Source organism: Tasmannia lanceolata, unplaced genomic scaffold, assembly GCF_043159265.1.
Source record: "Tasmannia lanceolata isolate RefF3 unplaced genomic scaffold, GAP_Taslan_0.1 ptg000019l, whole genome shotgun sequence".
Lineage (NCBI taxonomy): Eukaryota > Viridiplantae > Streptophyta > Magnoliopsida > Canellales > Winteraceae > Tasmannia > Tasmannia lanceolata.
Window position 1 is genome coordinate 16,048,305 of NW_027518696.1, and position 14,744 is coordinate 16,063,048.

The 14,744-nt window shown below is 38.9% G+C and overlaps 1 protein-coding gene across 2 annotated transcripts in view; it reads left to right on the plus strand.

Annotated features, from left to right (window-relative positions):
- Positions 1–14,530, plus strand: part of LOC143852890 (uncharacterized) — a 28,271-nt gene extending 13,741 nt beyond the window's left edge. For both annotated transcript variants that reach the window (XM_077362530.1, XM_077362529.1), the window contains 5 exons: positions 9,863–9,928; positions 10,151–10,189; positions 11,832–11,931; positions 13,066–13,216; positions 14,260–14,530. In XM_077362530.1, the coding sequence (XP_077218645.1) occupies positions 9,863–9,928; positions 10,151–10,189; positions 11,832–11,931; positions 13,066–13,216; positions 14,260–14,293 (390 nt within the window). In that variant the 3' untranslated portion in view covers positions 14,294–14,530. The remainder of the gene's footprint in view (positions 1–9,862; positions 9,929–10,150; positions 10,190–11,831; positions 11,932–13,065; positions 13,217–14,259) is intronic.
- The last annotated feature ends 214 nt before the right edge of the window (positions 14,531–14,744 follow it).

Consider the following 14,744-nt stretch of genomic DNA (forward strand, 5'->3'; position numbering starts at 1 on the left):
TATTGCTTAGTATCACGGAGCATTATAAATCAATGCACTATGGCTAGATCAAGTGCAAAAACTGAGTAAAGGGTGATGGCCTCCACCATATCATACTAACATGGATGAGAAACCTTTTGCAGGAGCTGCACCTCATATCTGATACACATATCTTGCTATGTGATAATCAGAAAGCATTAAAGTTATAAAATCCTGTGGCAATTTCACGCTGGAAGCAATCATATTCAGAGCTTTTTCATTGACCATCGCTTTATTCTAGAGGAGGAGAATGGTGGTGGTTCCTCTTCATGTACCTAGTAGTCATGATCATCTTGCCGATGACTTATTTTCTTCTCTCAATTAGAGAATTTAGTTATAACTTTCAATAGCCATAGATTCTAAGATCTATGGATCCAAGCAAATCAAAGGGAAAAGAGTGATTAAAAAACTAAGATCAAGGGTTGATCAACGATGGATCGTTGATCCCCACCCTTGAAAATAGATCCACTGATCCAATGGCCCAAATCTTAGGGTTTTGAAAGAAGGAGTTAATCACAGTCATTACAATCTACCCCCCTTAAAAGAATTTTTAATACAAAAATTTTTTCCATGATTTTTGCGTTGTTCTTTTGCTCGTAGCGACTTGACGGAATCGGGTCGTTACAGTTGTGGTATCAGAGCTCTGAGTTTTTGTGAAAGACTTGGACTGCGTGAGTGTGGGTAGGTTATAGGATTGGGGTAGACAATTAAGACTTGACGACCAAAATATATGCACTCTGATTTTTATACCCTTAAAGGGAAGACACAGTACTAAATTTTTAATACTACTCAATCAAGGGCAAACAAAGTCTTCTAGTAGTATGATACTTCCTAGTAATAAAAAGATTATGTCATTGATATATATATACATTGATATATATATACATATGAATATGTATTGTTCATTTTGCAGATGTATCAGAGGAGGGGAGCTGCTAACCAGGCTAATGTTCATAATAATGATGGACATGAACCAGCTCAGCCCGGTGCGCATGGCCAGGATGGACCTGACCCAGCTCAACCCCAAAATCAAGATGATCTGCAAATGTTGGCAGAGATTCTTAGACAAAATCAGGTAGCTAATCAGACCGCCCTCCAGGCCATCGCAGCCAATCTCGGGGCTCGTCAGGAGTCGAGGCTTCGTGAGGATGCCCCTTAGGTACACCGTCAGTTCCGAGACTACCATCCATCTGAGTTTACTGGTTCAGGTGACCCCTTAGCGGCAGATCATTGGCTTACAGAGGTAGAGGGGATCTTTGTCGTGATGGAGTGCACTAGCGTTCAAAAGATTCGTCTTGCTTCCTTCCTACTAAAGGGAGAGGCTGGTGTCTGGTGGCGGACTGTGGTTCAGAACTATCCCGCAGTCTTGTCTGGAACTTGGAGACAGTTCAAGTCCCGCTTCAATGAGCAGTTCTTTCCGGAGTGCATAAAAGATCAGTTGGCGGGGCAGTTCGCAGAACTAAAGCAGGGGGCATTGACTGTGGCTCAGTATGGAGCCAAGTTCAGAGAGCTTTCACGTTTTGCACCTGGATACGCAGCTACGGAGTCAGATCGGGTTCAAAAATTTGTTAGCGGTCTTCGCCCTTCCATTAAGGCGAGTATCGTTAACCTTGGTTCTAGGACCTTGGCAGAGGCCTGTGAGAAGGCCGAAGTGGCAGAAGACTGTGAGAAATCAGTACAAGCAGCTAGATCTTAATCAATTGCTAGCAAGAATCAGGGACCTCCACTCAAAAACCAGAGAACAGATGGTTCGCAATCCAAGACCTTGTGCCCTCTTTGCGGAAAATTCCATTCAGGCCAGTGCTGGAAAACAATGAACGTCTGTTTCAATTGTGGGGATCCGAACCATAAGCAGAAGGATTGCCCTAAGAAGAAGCGTCAGCAGTATGCCAGGCAGCCATATCAGCAATAGGCTCCTCCTAGACCTCCACCCCAGCCACAGCAGCAAAATCAGTGGAGGGGAAACCCAAATCACATACTGGTCCAAGGAAGAAATGCACCCTCAGCTCCTATCAATCGGGTCTTTGCCTTGAGTCAGCGCGACGCTGAAGCATTTGATGCAGTTATCGAAGGTCAACTTCTCGTTAATGGTATATCTGTTCATGTTCTATTTGATTCTGGCTCTACATTATCATTTATATCGCCTGATTTTGTTCGAGAATTAGCTTTATCTCCTGTACCCTTACTACATCCATTGAGAGTGGTCACACCAGTAGGCGATTTGGTAGTTACTGACATGATATGTAAGGGTTGTATAATTAAAATTAGGGACCGTGAGCTTTTGGGAGACCTTGTATTGTTGAATATGAATGACTTCAAGGTCATATTATGTATGAACTGGTTGGCGTCTTACCACGCCAGTGTGGATTGTTTCCATAAGGTGGTGGTGTTCAGAATACCCGGAGAGGAAGAGTTCATGTTTGAAGGTGTGAAGCGCCCTGGCAAAATCAAAATTATTGCTGCATTAAGGGCCCAGAAAATGTTAAGTAGAGGATGTGAAAGTTTCTTGGCATATGTGAAGAAAGAGGATGATGGAGTAGGGTTATCAGCAACTGATATTCCCGTGGTGAGTGAGTTCCTTGATGTTTTCCCAGAGGATCTCACTGAGTTGCCTCCCCACAGGGAGATCGACTTTACCATTGACCTCAAGCCAGGTACCTTACCCATTTCCAAAGCACCTTATCGGATGGCCCCTGGCGAGTTGAAAGAATTGAAGGAGCAGTTGTCTGAGTTGCTTGAGAAAGGATTCATCAGGCCAAGTTCTTCGCCGTGGGGTGCTCCTGTTTTATTTGTTAAAAAGAAGGATGGCAGCCTCCGTTTGTGCATCGATTATCGGCAACTGAATAAGGTTACTGTAAAAAATCGTTATCCTTTGCCTAGGATCGACGATCTTTTTGACCAGTTGCAGGGAGCTTGTCACTTTTCTAAGATTGACCTCAGATCAGGGTATTATCAGTTGCGTGTCAGAGATGAGGACATATCCAAGACAGCTTTCAGGACCCGATACGATCATTTTGAATTCGTGGTAATGCCATTTGGGCTGACTAATGCTCCAGCCATCTTTATCGATGTAATGAACAGGATCTTCAAACCCTTCTTAGATCAGTTCATTGTAGTATTTATTGATGATATACTCATTTATTCTAAGTCCAAGGAAGATCATGCAGAGCATCTGAGGAGAGCACTTGAAACTTTGAGGCAGAATCATTTGTTTGCCAAGTTTTCCAAGTGCGAGTTTTGGTTAGAGAGCGTGACATTCTTAGGTCTCGTGGTCTCTTGGGAAGGCATCTCAGTTGACCCAGTTAAAGTAGAGGCAGTGTTGCAGTGGAAACAGTCTACTAACGCAACTGAGGTCAGGAGTTTCTTGGGGCTAGCCGGTTATTACCGAAAATTTGTTGAGGGGTTTTCTACATTGGCTGGTCCTCTGACCAAGTTGACTAGAAAGAATGTCAAATTTATTTGGGCGGAGGAGTGTGAGCTCAGTTTCCAGGAATTGAAGAAGAGGTTGACTTCGTCGCCTGTACTTGTCCTCCCTTCTGAAGGAGGGGATTTTGTTATTTATAGCGATGCTTCCATAAAGGGGTTAGGTTGTGTACTTATGCAGGATGGGAAGGTGATTGCATATGGCTCATGGCAGTTGAAGCGGCATGAGGTGAACTACCCCACCCATGACTTAGAATTGGCAGCTGTGGTTTTTGCACTCAGAATCTGGCGTCATTATTTGTATGGTGTGAAGTTTGAGGTTTTTACGGACCACAAAAGCCTCAAATACCTGTTTGATCAGAAGGAATTAAATATGCGCCAGAGGAGGTGGCTTGAGTTCTTAAAGGACTACGATTTTACATTGAGCTACCATCCGGGTAAAGCCAGTGTGGTTGTCGATGCCCTCAGTAGGCAAGGAGGTGCTAGACTTGCATGCTTGATGATGGAAGAGTGGAAACTCCTTGAGCAGTTTAGAGATTTGACATTGGGTGTTTGTAAAGTGGGTGAAAAATTAGTCTTAGCAAATTTTCGAGTTCAGTCAGAATTTTTCGAGTCGATAAAGGCGGCTCAAGCAGATGATGCAGAGTTGGTCAGGTTGAAGAAAGAGGTAGATTCCAGACCAGACTTTTCAATTGGGGCAGGCGGTTACTTGTACTTTAAAGGCAGGATATGTGTGCCAGCTAAAGAAGATCTCAGAAGGAGTATCTTGGATGAGGCCCATAAGTCTCGCTACACCATTTACCCGGGTAGCACCAAGATGTATCATTAGTTGAAAAGAAACTTCTGGTGGAGCGGAATGAAAAGAGAAGTGGCTAGCTATGTTTCGAAATGCTTGACTTGTCAGAAAATAAAGATTGAGCATCAGAAACCTGGAGGCACTCTAGAGCCTTTGGAGATACCCATGTGGAAGTGGGATAGCATTTCTATGGACTTCATCATGGGTTTGCCCAAAACCAAGAACGGTTGTGATAGCATCTGGGTGATTGTTGATCGTCTCACCAAGTCTGCACATTTTATTGCCATGAAAAAGACTTGGACTTTGGACAAGTTGGCTGAGGTGTATGTGGCACAAATTATCAGATTGCATGGAGTACCTGCTTCTATAGTATCAGACAGGGACACCAGGTTCACTTCTGGGTTTTGGCGTGGGTTGTAAGAGGCTTTAGGATCGAAGCTAAATTTTAGTACTGCCTATCATCCTCAGACGGATGGTCAGACCGAGAGGGTTAACCAGATTGTGGAGGACCTATTGAGAGCCTGTATTCTCGATTTTGGGGGAGACTGGGAGCGACACTTGCCCGTAGTCGAATTTGCATACAATAACAGCTATCAGCAGAGTATTCAAATGGCTCCCTTCGAGGCTCTTTATGGTCGTGCTTGCAGATCACCATTGTGTTGGGTTGAAGTTGGTGAGAGGCAGTTGCTTGGGCCAAAATTGGTGGAAGAAACTTCTGAGAAAGTAACCTTGATCAGAGAGCGGTTAAAGGCAGCTCAGAGTAGGCAGAAGAACTATGCCGATCAGCGGCGTAGAGAGCTCGAATTCGCTGAGGGAGATAAGGTGTTTGTTAAAATCTCGCCTTTCAAGGCGGTTATGCGGTTCGGGTAAATTGAGCCCTCGTTACATCGGGCCTTATCGGATCTCTAGGCGAGTTGGATCTTGAGCTTATGAGTTGGAATTACCTCCAAACCTTGAGCGGATGCATAATGTATTTCATGTATCCATGCTCCGTCTATATCATCCCGACTCTTCTCATGTGCTGAAGGAGGACGAGGTGGAGCTTCAGGGTGATTGGTCCTTTTCGGAGGGACCCGTGCGCATTCTAGAGCGCAAGGAAAGAGTTTTGCGGAACAAGTCGATTCCCCTTGTCAGAGTAATTTGGCGTCACCATGGCGTCGAGGAGGCTACTTGGGAACGGGAATCCGATGTTCAAAAGAACTTTCCAGAGTTATTTGGAGGTACGCCCTTGGTTAAATTGTGCTTCCATTGTGATGCAATCAGTGTTATATATTTCCACATCGAGAATTGTTGTGTAACCCCTAATGTTATTACTCTTACCATAGATCGGAGAGAGGAATTTCGAGGACGAAATTCTTTTAAGGGGGGTAGATTGTAATGACTGTGATTAACTCCTTCTTTCAAAACCCTAAGATTTGGGCCATTGGATCAGTGGATCTATTTTCAAGGGTGGGGATCAACGATCCATCGTTGATCAACCCTTGATCTTAGTTTTTTAATCACTCCTTTCCCTTTGATTTGCTTGGATCCATAGATCTTAGAATCTATGGCTATTGAAAGTTATAACTAAATTCTCTAATTGAGAGAAGAAAACAAGTCTTGTTGTAAAAATAATTTCCGTAGAAAATATCACTTCAAACGTGAAAAATTTTTTGTATTAAAAATGATGGGAAGAAACCCACGTTTTCCCTTGTATGGGGAAACGTGCATGGTGTGGGTCCACTTAGGTTTAATTAGAGGACTTTAAAATACCTGCATATCTTAAAAGATAGACTTGTAGATAATTTAGGAATGTGAAAACCAATAATCATAGAAGGGAATGACAGATCTAAGGAGACGATGCAGGAAAGAGATCTAAAGAAAAATAAATTAGATGGTGTTTCTTTTATTAGTTATTTTAAGTATTAAGGTAGAGACTAAAGAAACCTACAAAGAATGGAAACTTGCAAATCTAATTAGATTTGTTTAGGAATCAATCCCACAACATAGAAAGTAGGGTTTTCTTTTAAGAAAGAAGAAGCCATTGTGTGACTTTTCTCCCTAGTCACGCCCAAAGCTCTCACAGCAACAGTAGCTTGCCAAAAAAAAAAAAAAAAAAAGGAGAGAAAAGAGAAGTAATGGAATAGAGAAAGAAGATCATTGGCCTTTTCTACTTCAATCTTCAACCTTGATCCCCAAGTAAGTACCCTTGTATTTTTGGTACTGAAAGATCCAATGGGATTTTTGTCAAGTTCGCGCTTCCCTAGACACAAGGGATTTTTGACATACAAACTTCTGGTTTGGATCGATTCTATATATATCCTTGTATATGGAAATAATGTATTAATTCAGATTTTTCCTCTTAGGCAGATTTTTCGCATGCAAATAATTATATTCACGCATATTTTCATTCGCAGACAGATTATGTGCTTGGTAATAATGCGTTTGTCCATGTTTTCATCACAAACAGATTTCGCACCTGATAAATAAGTGTATTCCTTCATAGTTATTCACAAGCAGATTATGTGCATACCTAAATGAAATTTATTTATTCATATTTTCATTCACAGACGTATCATATGCGTGCTAAATATGTGTTTGTTCATGTTTTCATCACAAACAGATTTCGCACCTGATAAATAAGTGTATTCCTTCATAGTTATTCACAAGCAGATTATGTGCATACCTAAATGAAATTTATTTATTCATATTTTCATTCACAGACGTATCATATGCGTGCTAAATATGTGTTTGTTCATGTTTTCATCACAAACAGATTTCATACATGATAAATAAGTGTAATCATTCATATTCTGATCACAGGCAGATATAGATAAGTATATTTAATTAAGCATAGACTTACAAAATAATTTTCTTTTTGGGACAAATTCTTATCTCACAATGTATATTCATACAAGTACATTTATTTACTTTTGTACACAATTTCTCACCTTATCTGTTCTAGTTACAAAAGCATTTAAAATGAATCTTGTGTCTAACCTTATTTCTCATCAATTCGATATATATATATATATATATATATATATATATATATTTTTTTTTTTAAATGATCTTAGCGTGTATTTTAAAATGTCACCAGTTCTGTACACTAAATGATTTAGTGTAAGTTTTCCATCTCTAATACTATGCTACCACACTTATATATATATATATATATATATATATATATATATATATATTCATGTTCTTTCATAGATCTGTTTCTTTTTATACACCATCGTATCCTAGCAGGGTCTGCTTGAATAACACGATTTAAACGATTTCCTATATGTCCAGATTTTCAGCAGCCCTTTAGGCCCTCAAAATAAATTCTTCCTTGAGTGTTCAAAATCATGTGTAGGATCTGTACTGGGTTACTTGCTGCTTTTAATACCTAAACCTGGACAGCTATAGTGCTGCCTGTGTTGTATTTATACCTTAGACAGGGCAGCAGTTGTATCGTTGCAGGTACCCTGTTGACCCCAAAGTCAGGGGCTCCTCCTGATAAAGAAAATATGAAAATGATTAAAAGAACCTAGACCGAAATAAGTTGACTCTATTGCACTTATTGATTTGCCTTCAGGACCGCTTCCCTTCTCCTTCTAGCAGGGACTGATCTATTCACCTTGTTTGTAAGTTAAAGGCAGGTGACAGCTAGACCTTGTGTTGTAATGGTTTCAATATAACTTGTTTCATGCAAAGTAATCTTACAGATACTATTTTCTTTGTGATAACTGTATAGCTCATTATACTTGTTTACTTGAAATGAAATAAATAATAAACTGTTTCTAACATTTATGTGAAAGGATGCAGGAAAAGTAGGTAAAGGTAACGTACCTTAAAATCCCTAATTGCATATCCTACATGGGGGAGAGTGAAGGAAAAATTAAGGGTGTGGTGGTATCATCCTGGGACCTAAGGTCCAAAGGCCAACGCGAGAAGCGTGTACAACCTTTCGTTGGCAAACCATCCAAAGGGATAGTATCCCCGAAACGGCTCGGCATTAAATGCGAGACCGAAATCCGAGTCCATAACGCCACTACCTTTGGACAGGGGTAGTGCGTAGTCGTGCGGCAAGGACACCGGCAAAAAGGAGAAAGTCAGAAAAGAACTGACAGAAAAGTAAATTGGGGAAAAGCCGGATGTACCTGGGGAAAGTGCTGTCTCATTTTACATATTCGCTGCACACATAACATATCATTTATTATTGTCATTCATTCCTGTTTATACTGGTATAGATGGCGTAGTTTTATTCTCCAGTTATTTATTATTGCTTCTAGATGATTGCTAAGGATCTGAATTATTATTGCATGCCCTTTTATATTGTTCATTTTACTCCGCTCGGTCTCTGGAGGACCCTGCTCTAACGTTGTTTTCTCCACCACAGGGGTTGAGGCGTTAGAAGGCGGAGCGTTTGCAAACGAAGAAACCATGGGATAAGGGATCGTGTGATCGGAGAGTTCGCTTCTTGGATTATTGCGCTATGACGTCTTGCGTCATTTTCTATTCTTATTTTGTCGGGACTTTCTTTAGTTTGAACTTTAGTGATTAGAACTTTACTTTTCATTTGGAGTATGAGTATTGAAAGGACCTCTTGTTATGGTAGACTTATTTAATTTGGAAGAAGATTTTTGTCGTGGTTATTGATTATCTAAAAAAAAAAAATTTCCATGATTTTTTTGTTATTCTTTTGCTCGTAGCGACTTGACGGAATCGGGTCGTTACACGATGTGTTCACCAAAGGACTGTACAAATCAGTGCAACCGTTAGATTATGAAATAGAGAATGTTCGGAGAAAAACAGCAACTTGGATGGGAACGCTTGAAAGGGTTGAAATAACCTCATTATGGGTATTTTTGTAGATTGTATATGCGACTATCTAAGTCATTTGGAACTCTTACATTTGAATAGATTGAATGAAGCATGGACTATATTCTCCGTCTCAACTTGTTTCTCCTCCTCTATTCTTCTTCATTTTCTCATATGTTCATTCTTTCCATGCCCTGGCCTTGTACTGTGAGGCTATATTTGATGAAAGAAAGATATCCTGAGATGTCCCTAATTACGTGTGGTTTTGACTTGAATCCTACTGGATATGGGGTTTTCAGTGACTACTGATGAGAAGGGTAAAACCTGTCGAGAAGTATTAGGCTGCAGTAACTTTTAATGATAAGTCAGATTATTTATGAAGCCATTAGACAAAAGGATCCGTTACTACAACTTTCTTTCACATATTGCATGTATGATGCTTCTGATATTGGTTGGGAACTTGAGATAGCTTTTTTGTATTGTTAACTTACCAACTTCTCCAAAAGCTCAAGCTGTTGGAGAAAGGCGTTATTTATCTTTTATACTTTAACACTCCCCTGCACGTGTAGCCCACTTTGCAAACACGTGGCACATGTGGTCCCACTTTGGGCCGACCATTGCATGTGGATTTTTGCTATCTAGGAGGTTTGAACTCGAGACCTTTGGCTCTGATACCATGTTAACTTACCAACTTCTCCAAAAGCTTAAGCTGTTGGAGAAAGGCGTTATTTATCTTTTATACTTTAACATTTATATCTTTCTTTTAACAGAATAGTAGGGATAATTCTTACGAGATGTTACAGTTAATGATGGATTCTATTGCTTTGTAATCATCAGGAAATCTTGGACGATGTCCAAGGTGGCGAAGTTCTCTACATCCCTGGAGTAATGACACCAACAGAAGTAAGGTTTTGTACTGTTTCTTTACTTCTTTGTACTTTTGCTATGTAAATTGTGGTTCCTCTGTTTTTGTATGCCTTTAATATCCTTGCTGTTTTTATAATGGTAATTCTGGAAATTGGATGGCTTTTCTTCCAATAGCTATCATGTTGTTCTGGTCTTGGAGCAAGGACCTGTTTCCAACCGAAATCATATTCTCAATTCATTATTTTCATGATTCTACAGGTATTGAATGCATATAATGCAGGTGCAAGAATAGTCAAGGTCAGCATCATCATCACCTTTTGTTTTGAATGATATCTTCACTTTATTTTTTAATGCGTAAAGTGAGTTAATATGCAAAAAACTAGGTGATGACAGAGAGATCTGTACGTCACCATCTCATATTGTTTACACACTTTGTAGAGTCCCTCACTGCCTCTCTACTGATATTTTTTGCATATTGATAAAAGGATACATGCGAAGCCTTTCTTCTTCTTTTTTTCTTGTTTGATATCGTCATATGAATGATGTAATATGCCTGGTTTTGTAAGTGTTGTCCCGAGTTCTCAGTCCCCTCTCGGTGCCGCTTGTGAGATGATTTTTTCAACCCCCACCCCCTTCTCTTTTAACATGATTTGACGTCAAAAAGCGTTAAAGTCTGCCCACAATTCCGTTAAAAGGGGGGCGCATAATCCTACAGGGCGCCCGCGGGGGTGGGGTGGAATCATCTCCCTAAAACATTTTGGGGTTGATGTTCTTTTCTGGAAAATACACAACAAAACAATATTAGAAATTAAATGACTTAATCAGTTAGAAAAATATAGAAAAAAAAAACATAAGAAACACAAGAAAAAACCCAAGGCAACACATAAACATGCAATTTACTTGACCTACTATCATTATGTTATCCATATAGAATTAATGAGGCAGAAAAACTTAGAAAAAAAAGAGCCATAAGAAGAAGCACAAGAAAAAACTTGAAGCAACACATAAGCATACAATTTACTTGACATACTATCATTATGATATCCATAGAATCAACGTAATCTAAGTGCCCTCCGACGTAATCCACGTAAACAGAGGGTTATGCTATTTTTAAATTCCGGGTCTGATTGGGGATTGGTTTTTCCTCCAAATATGCCCTTGAAGGGTCAACTTTTCTGGGCATTGTGGTTAAAAAATATAAAAAGTAATCAGAACTGATTGGAGTCGACCAGAATGACCAGAACAAACAGGAATACAGGCCCTCATGTTTCAGGTGCAGATTCGCTTCCTGTTTCCTTTTTTTCTTGTGGGTAATCTGGGATCGAACACCTGACCTCGGGGTGAAAGAACAAAGTCTTTACCAGCTGAGCTAGATGCTCAACCCCTCTCTTCCTTTTTCCTTGAACATTACAGTCTAGAAATTCTGCCAAAAAAAAGGAACAGAATTGACAACTGTGGTGTTGTCAATCCTTGGAGAATTTATTACTGTGGCTCTTGTCAGCCACCTTTGTCCTGTTTGTGGCATTCCAACCTTTTGAGCATCCATGTATGTTCTTGTTAAATAAATCTATTTCTATGTTTGAAGTCTCTGTTGAGTAACTTTTATCTCAAGCTAACTAGGAGCAGATTCCAATATGAATTTAGGACCATTTTGCGGCCCCTAATCGTAAAAGAGAAGAGATTATGAGATATATTTTCTTAACTTTTTTTTTTCTGAAATCTTCTTTAGGTATGATGTACAAAAAAATGTTGGTTCTTATCTCTATGATGTGGCTTAAATATGTTGAGGATTTTTGGTGACTTTAATGTAATTCTTTGAGAGAATATTTTTTTACTGTTGATGTTGGAAAATATACTCACAGTTTTTTATCCCTTGGCACGGATCCAGGAGTGAAGACATCCTTAACTAATTGTTTTTCTCAAAATTTCTTTCCTTCAGGTATATCCAGTCTCAGCATTAGGTGGTGCTCAGTATATATCGACGCTCAAGAAACCATTTTCCCATATTCCAATGGTTGCTTCCCAAGGAATAACAATAGGTTGATGGTGCAACTTACATGCTCTTGTTAATCATGTCTATATAAAAATTTAGCATGGAATGAACAGTCCTGCCATTATTTTCAATTGCTAAATTAGTTTTGTTTATTTCTGAATTTCTATGCCTTTCTGATATTGTATCCTGGTAAATTACTATTTTTTCTGTGTAACTATGCTTTACAAGCTCTTTACTTTTCCCATAGGCATGATTTTACCCATAAGAAATTGAGTCCTGTATTTAGCAGCTAGCAGTTGTACACCAACTGTATGTCCATTAAGTTATATAAGATAAAGACTGGGCCAATATTAGGCAATAGACCTTAGTCATTTTGGCCTGGCACAGTCAATTCATGCATCCCCTTAGCTTCCCATTGCAAAGCTTAATTAGAAACCCTGAATGAGTGGTTATGCTTCACTTAAGGTGATGATCTTGATATTTTGCTTTTAATTTTGCAAGTTTTCACCATCCATATTGTTCATCTTCTTTCAAGTCACCCATTGAAGCAACTCAACTGGTGTCTTGATATTATTAATAGCATTTAAAGCTTCTATGAACTCTTGAAATTTCTACCAAGTAAAATTTTAGTACGTATTTTGATTGGTGATCTTATTGATTTATTTTTTTTCTATCATACTGTTCTATCATTTTCCTTTTTAGTTTGAATTTTGTTAGAATTTATTGCCTTCTTTTTTGTAAAGTTACAATATCACGGGAACAAAAGGAGAATTGCTACCTAGGATCACAAAGGCCTACTAAATCGAAATAGATTCGCAGGATACTGCAATCCTCTATGAGCTACCAGATAACGTTTAGTAAACCTTCCACAATCCAAAATGAGAGACTTGAACTCATGGTTGAAGACTCAGTGGCCCGTACGTCTGCTATTTATTTGAAGTACTATCAAATGAATAATACAATCTTGCATTTTGGTTCTTCTACCTTAATCATCGACCTTAGAAGTTCATGTTACTGATCAAATCTTGATTTCAGTGCATGCTACTCATCCAAGCTTTAGATTATTGGCTAAACATTTGTTACCTCTTTATGTCTCAATGTTTTTACAGGCTCAGAGGAATGCATAGCTTTTCTAGCACTTCTTCCATGCAAGTCTAAATTATTATTTTACTTTTCACAGATTCAATAGGGGCATACATTACTCAAGGAGCGTCAGCAGTTGTTTTGTCTGATGCTATATTTGACAAAGAGGCAATGAGGCAAAGTAATTTTGATAGAATATATCAACTCGCTCATCTTGCTACATTGCATGGTATGGAAGCTGTAAAAAGGTGAGGACCCCCATTACCTTTGTTCCCATTCCTTTCTATTCAATTTTGATTTCAAGCCTCATGCTTAAGAACCCAGACCCAAGTTGACTGAAAGTACCCCAAATGGTGGCATTCAATTTTTTTTTTGAGTAAAAATTTCACTAATACTGTATCATTACAATAATCCCTGATTTCTGAAATGATTTGAACTGTCTTCCAAGGTCCATTTACCTTGTTCCATACCCAAGCTAATACGTTTGTCAAATCCCCTGAACCGAGTCTTGCATTTGCATACCATCTCAATCCCCATAAAAGTGATTTTACTTCCGCCTCGTTGGAATCACAAACTCCCACTGATCCTGACTAGGATATCACTGATCTGCCACTCAATTCATGAAAAATGCCTCCAATTCCAGCATGTCCTAGATTGCGTTAGGAACCCTCATCAAAGCTTAGTTTCATCCATCATGCTAGTGGAGGCAGCCAACTTTGATCTTCATTTCCTTTTTCTCGTCACCGTTTGATACATTCTAAGAACTTCTTCAACATAGTTAGACGTGCACTTATCATTTTTTTTTTTTGAATGGCCGCACTTATCATTTCTTTTCCACAATAAAAGGTCAATTTTAATGTCTACTCGGATTTTTCCCCAATCTTTTTCTCTTTGAAAATACGATTATTCCTTCCAAATGTACCAAAGTTAGTGCAAAAGGAACAAGTCTCCATATTGCCTGTCCCATTTTCCAAATGATCCACCACTCCAACTTAGCAAGATTTTTTTTATAGTTCTTTGTAGCACCCACACGAGGCCAAAGCTTCTGATAATTGTCTGCCATAGTCAATAGGAGATTGGAAGTGCTGTCTTTCATGCAACGAAACAAAAATGCAATCTACCTTTTTCTGTGTTTTGATTGTTTTGCATATGTTTGTCTATGGGCGTGTTGATGGATCCGGGTCTGTAGGAATTTATCATTTAAGCTCCTCATCTCCATGTGCGCCACTAACAAGTTGCTATCTTTCATAACCAATTTTCATAAGTTTTGATCAGTTGGGATCTAATGCAGGAAAAACAAGGAAACTCGGTCGCTTTCTGAGTAGTGAATAACTCCAATTATTTCACCAACATTAGAACTCAGTCAAGAAACCAGAGGTGCTGTCTTGTGATTATTTTTTCTGGACAGTTCACTCAAAGAACCTGAACTGCAACACTGATTCTGACACCATAGTAAAATTCAATATCTTTATTTTTTTTCTGCTGTAGTTGTTCTCCACTTGCCTCATATTGTTTCTTTTAATGGAAATAAATAAATAAAATATAAAATATCAGTTGTTCTCCACTTGCCTCATATTTTTTTTAATGGAAAAAATAAATAAAATATAAAATATCGCTTGCATCATATTGTTGCATAGGAAGTTGTCTCTTTTTTTTCGAAAATATGTCGCTGTATATTAGCTACAACCGTTGTTCGAAAATATTGGCTGATTTTCACTATGTTTTAGATTGGTATACACTACTCACTTTAAACCCTGAATAATTTGGTATATATCC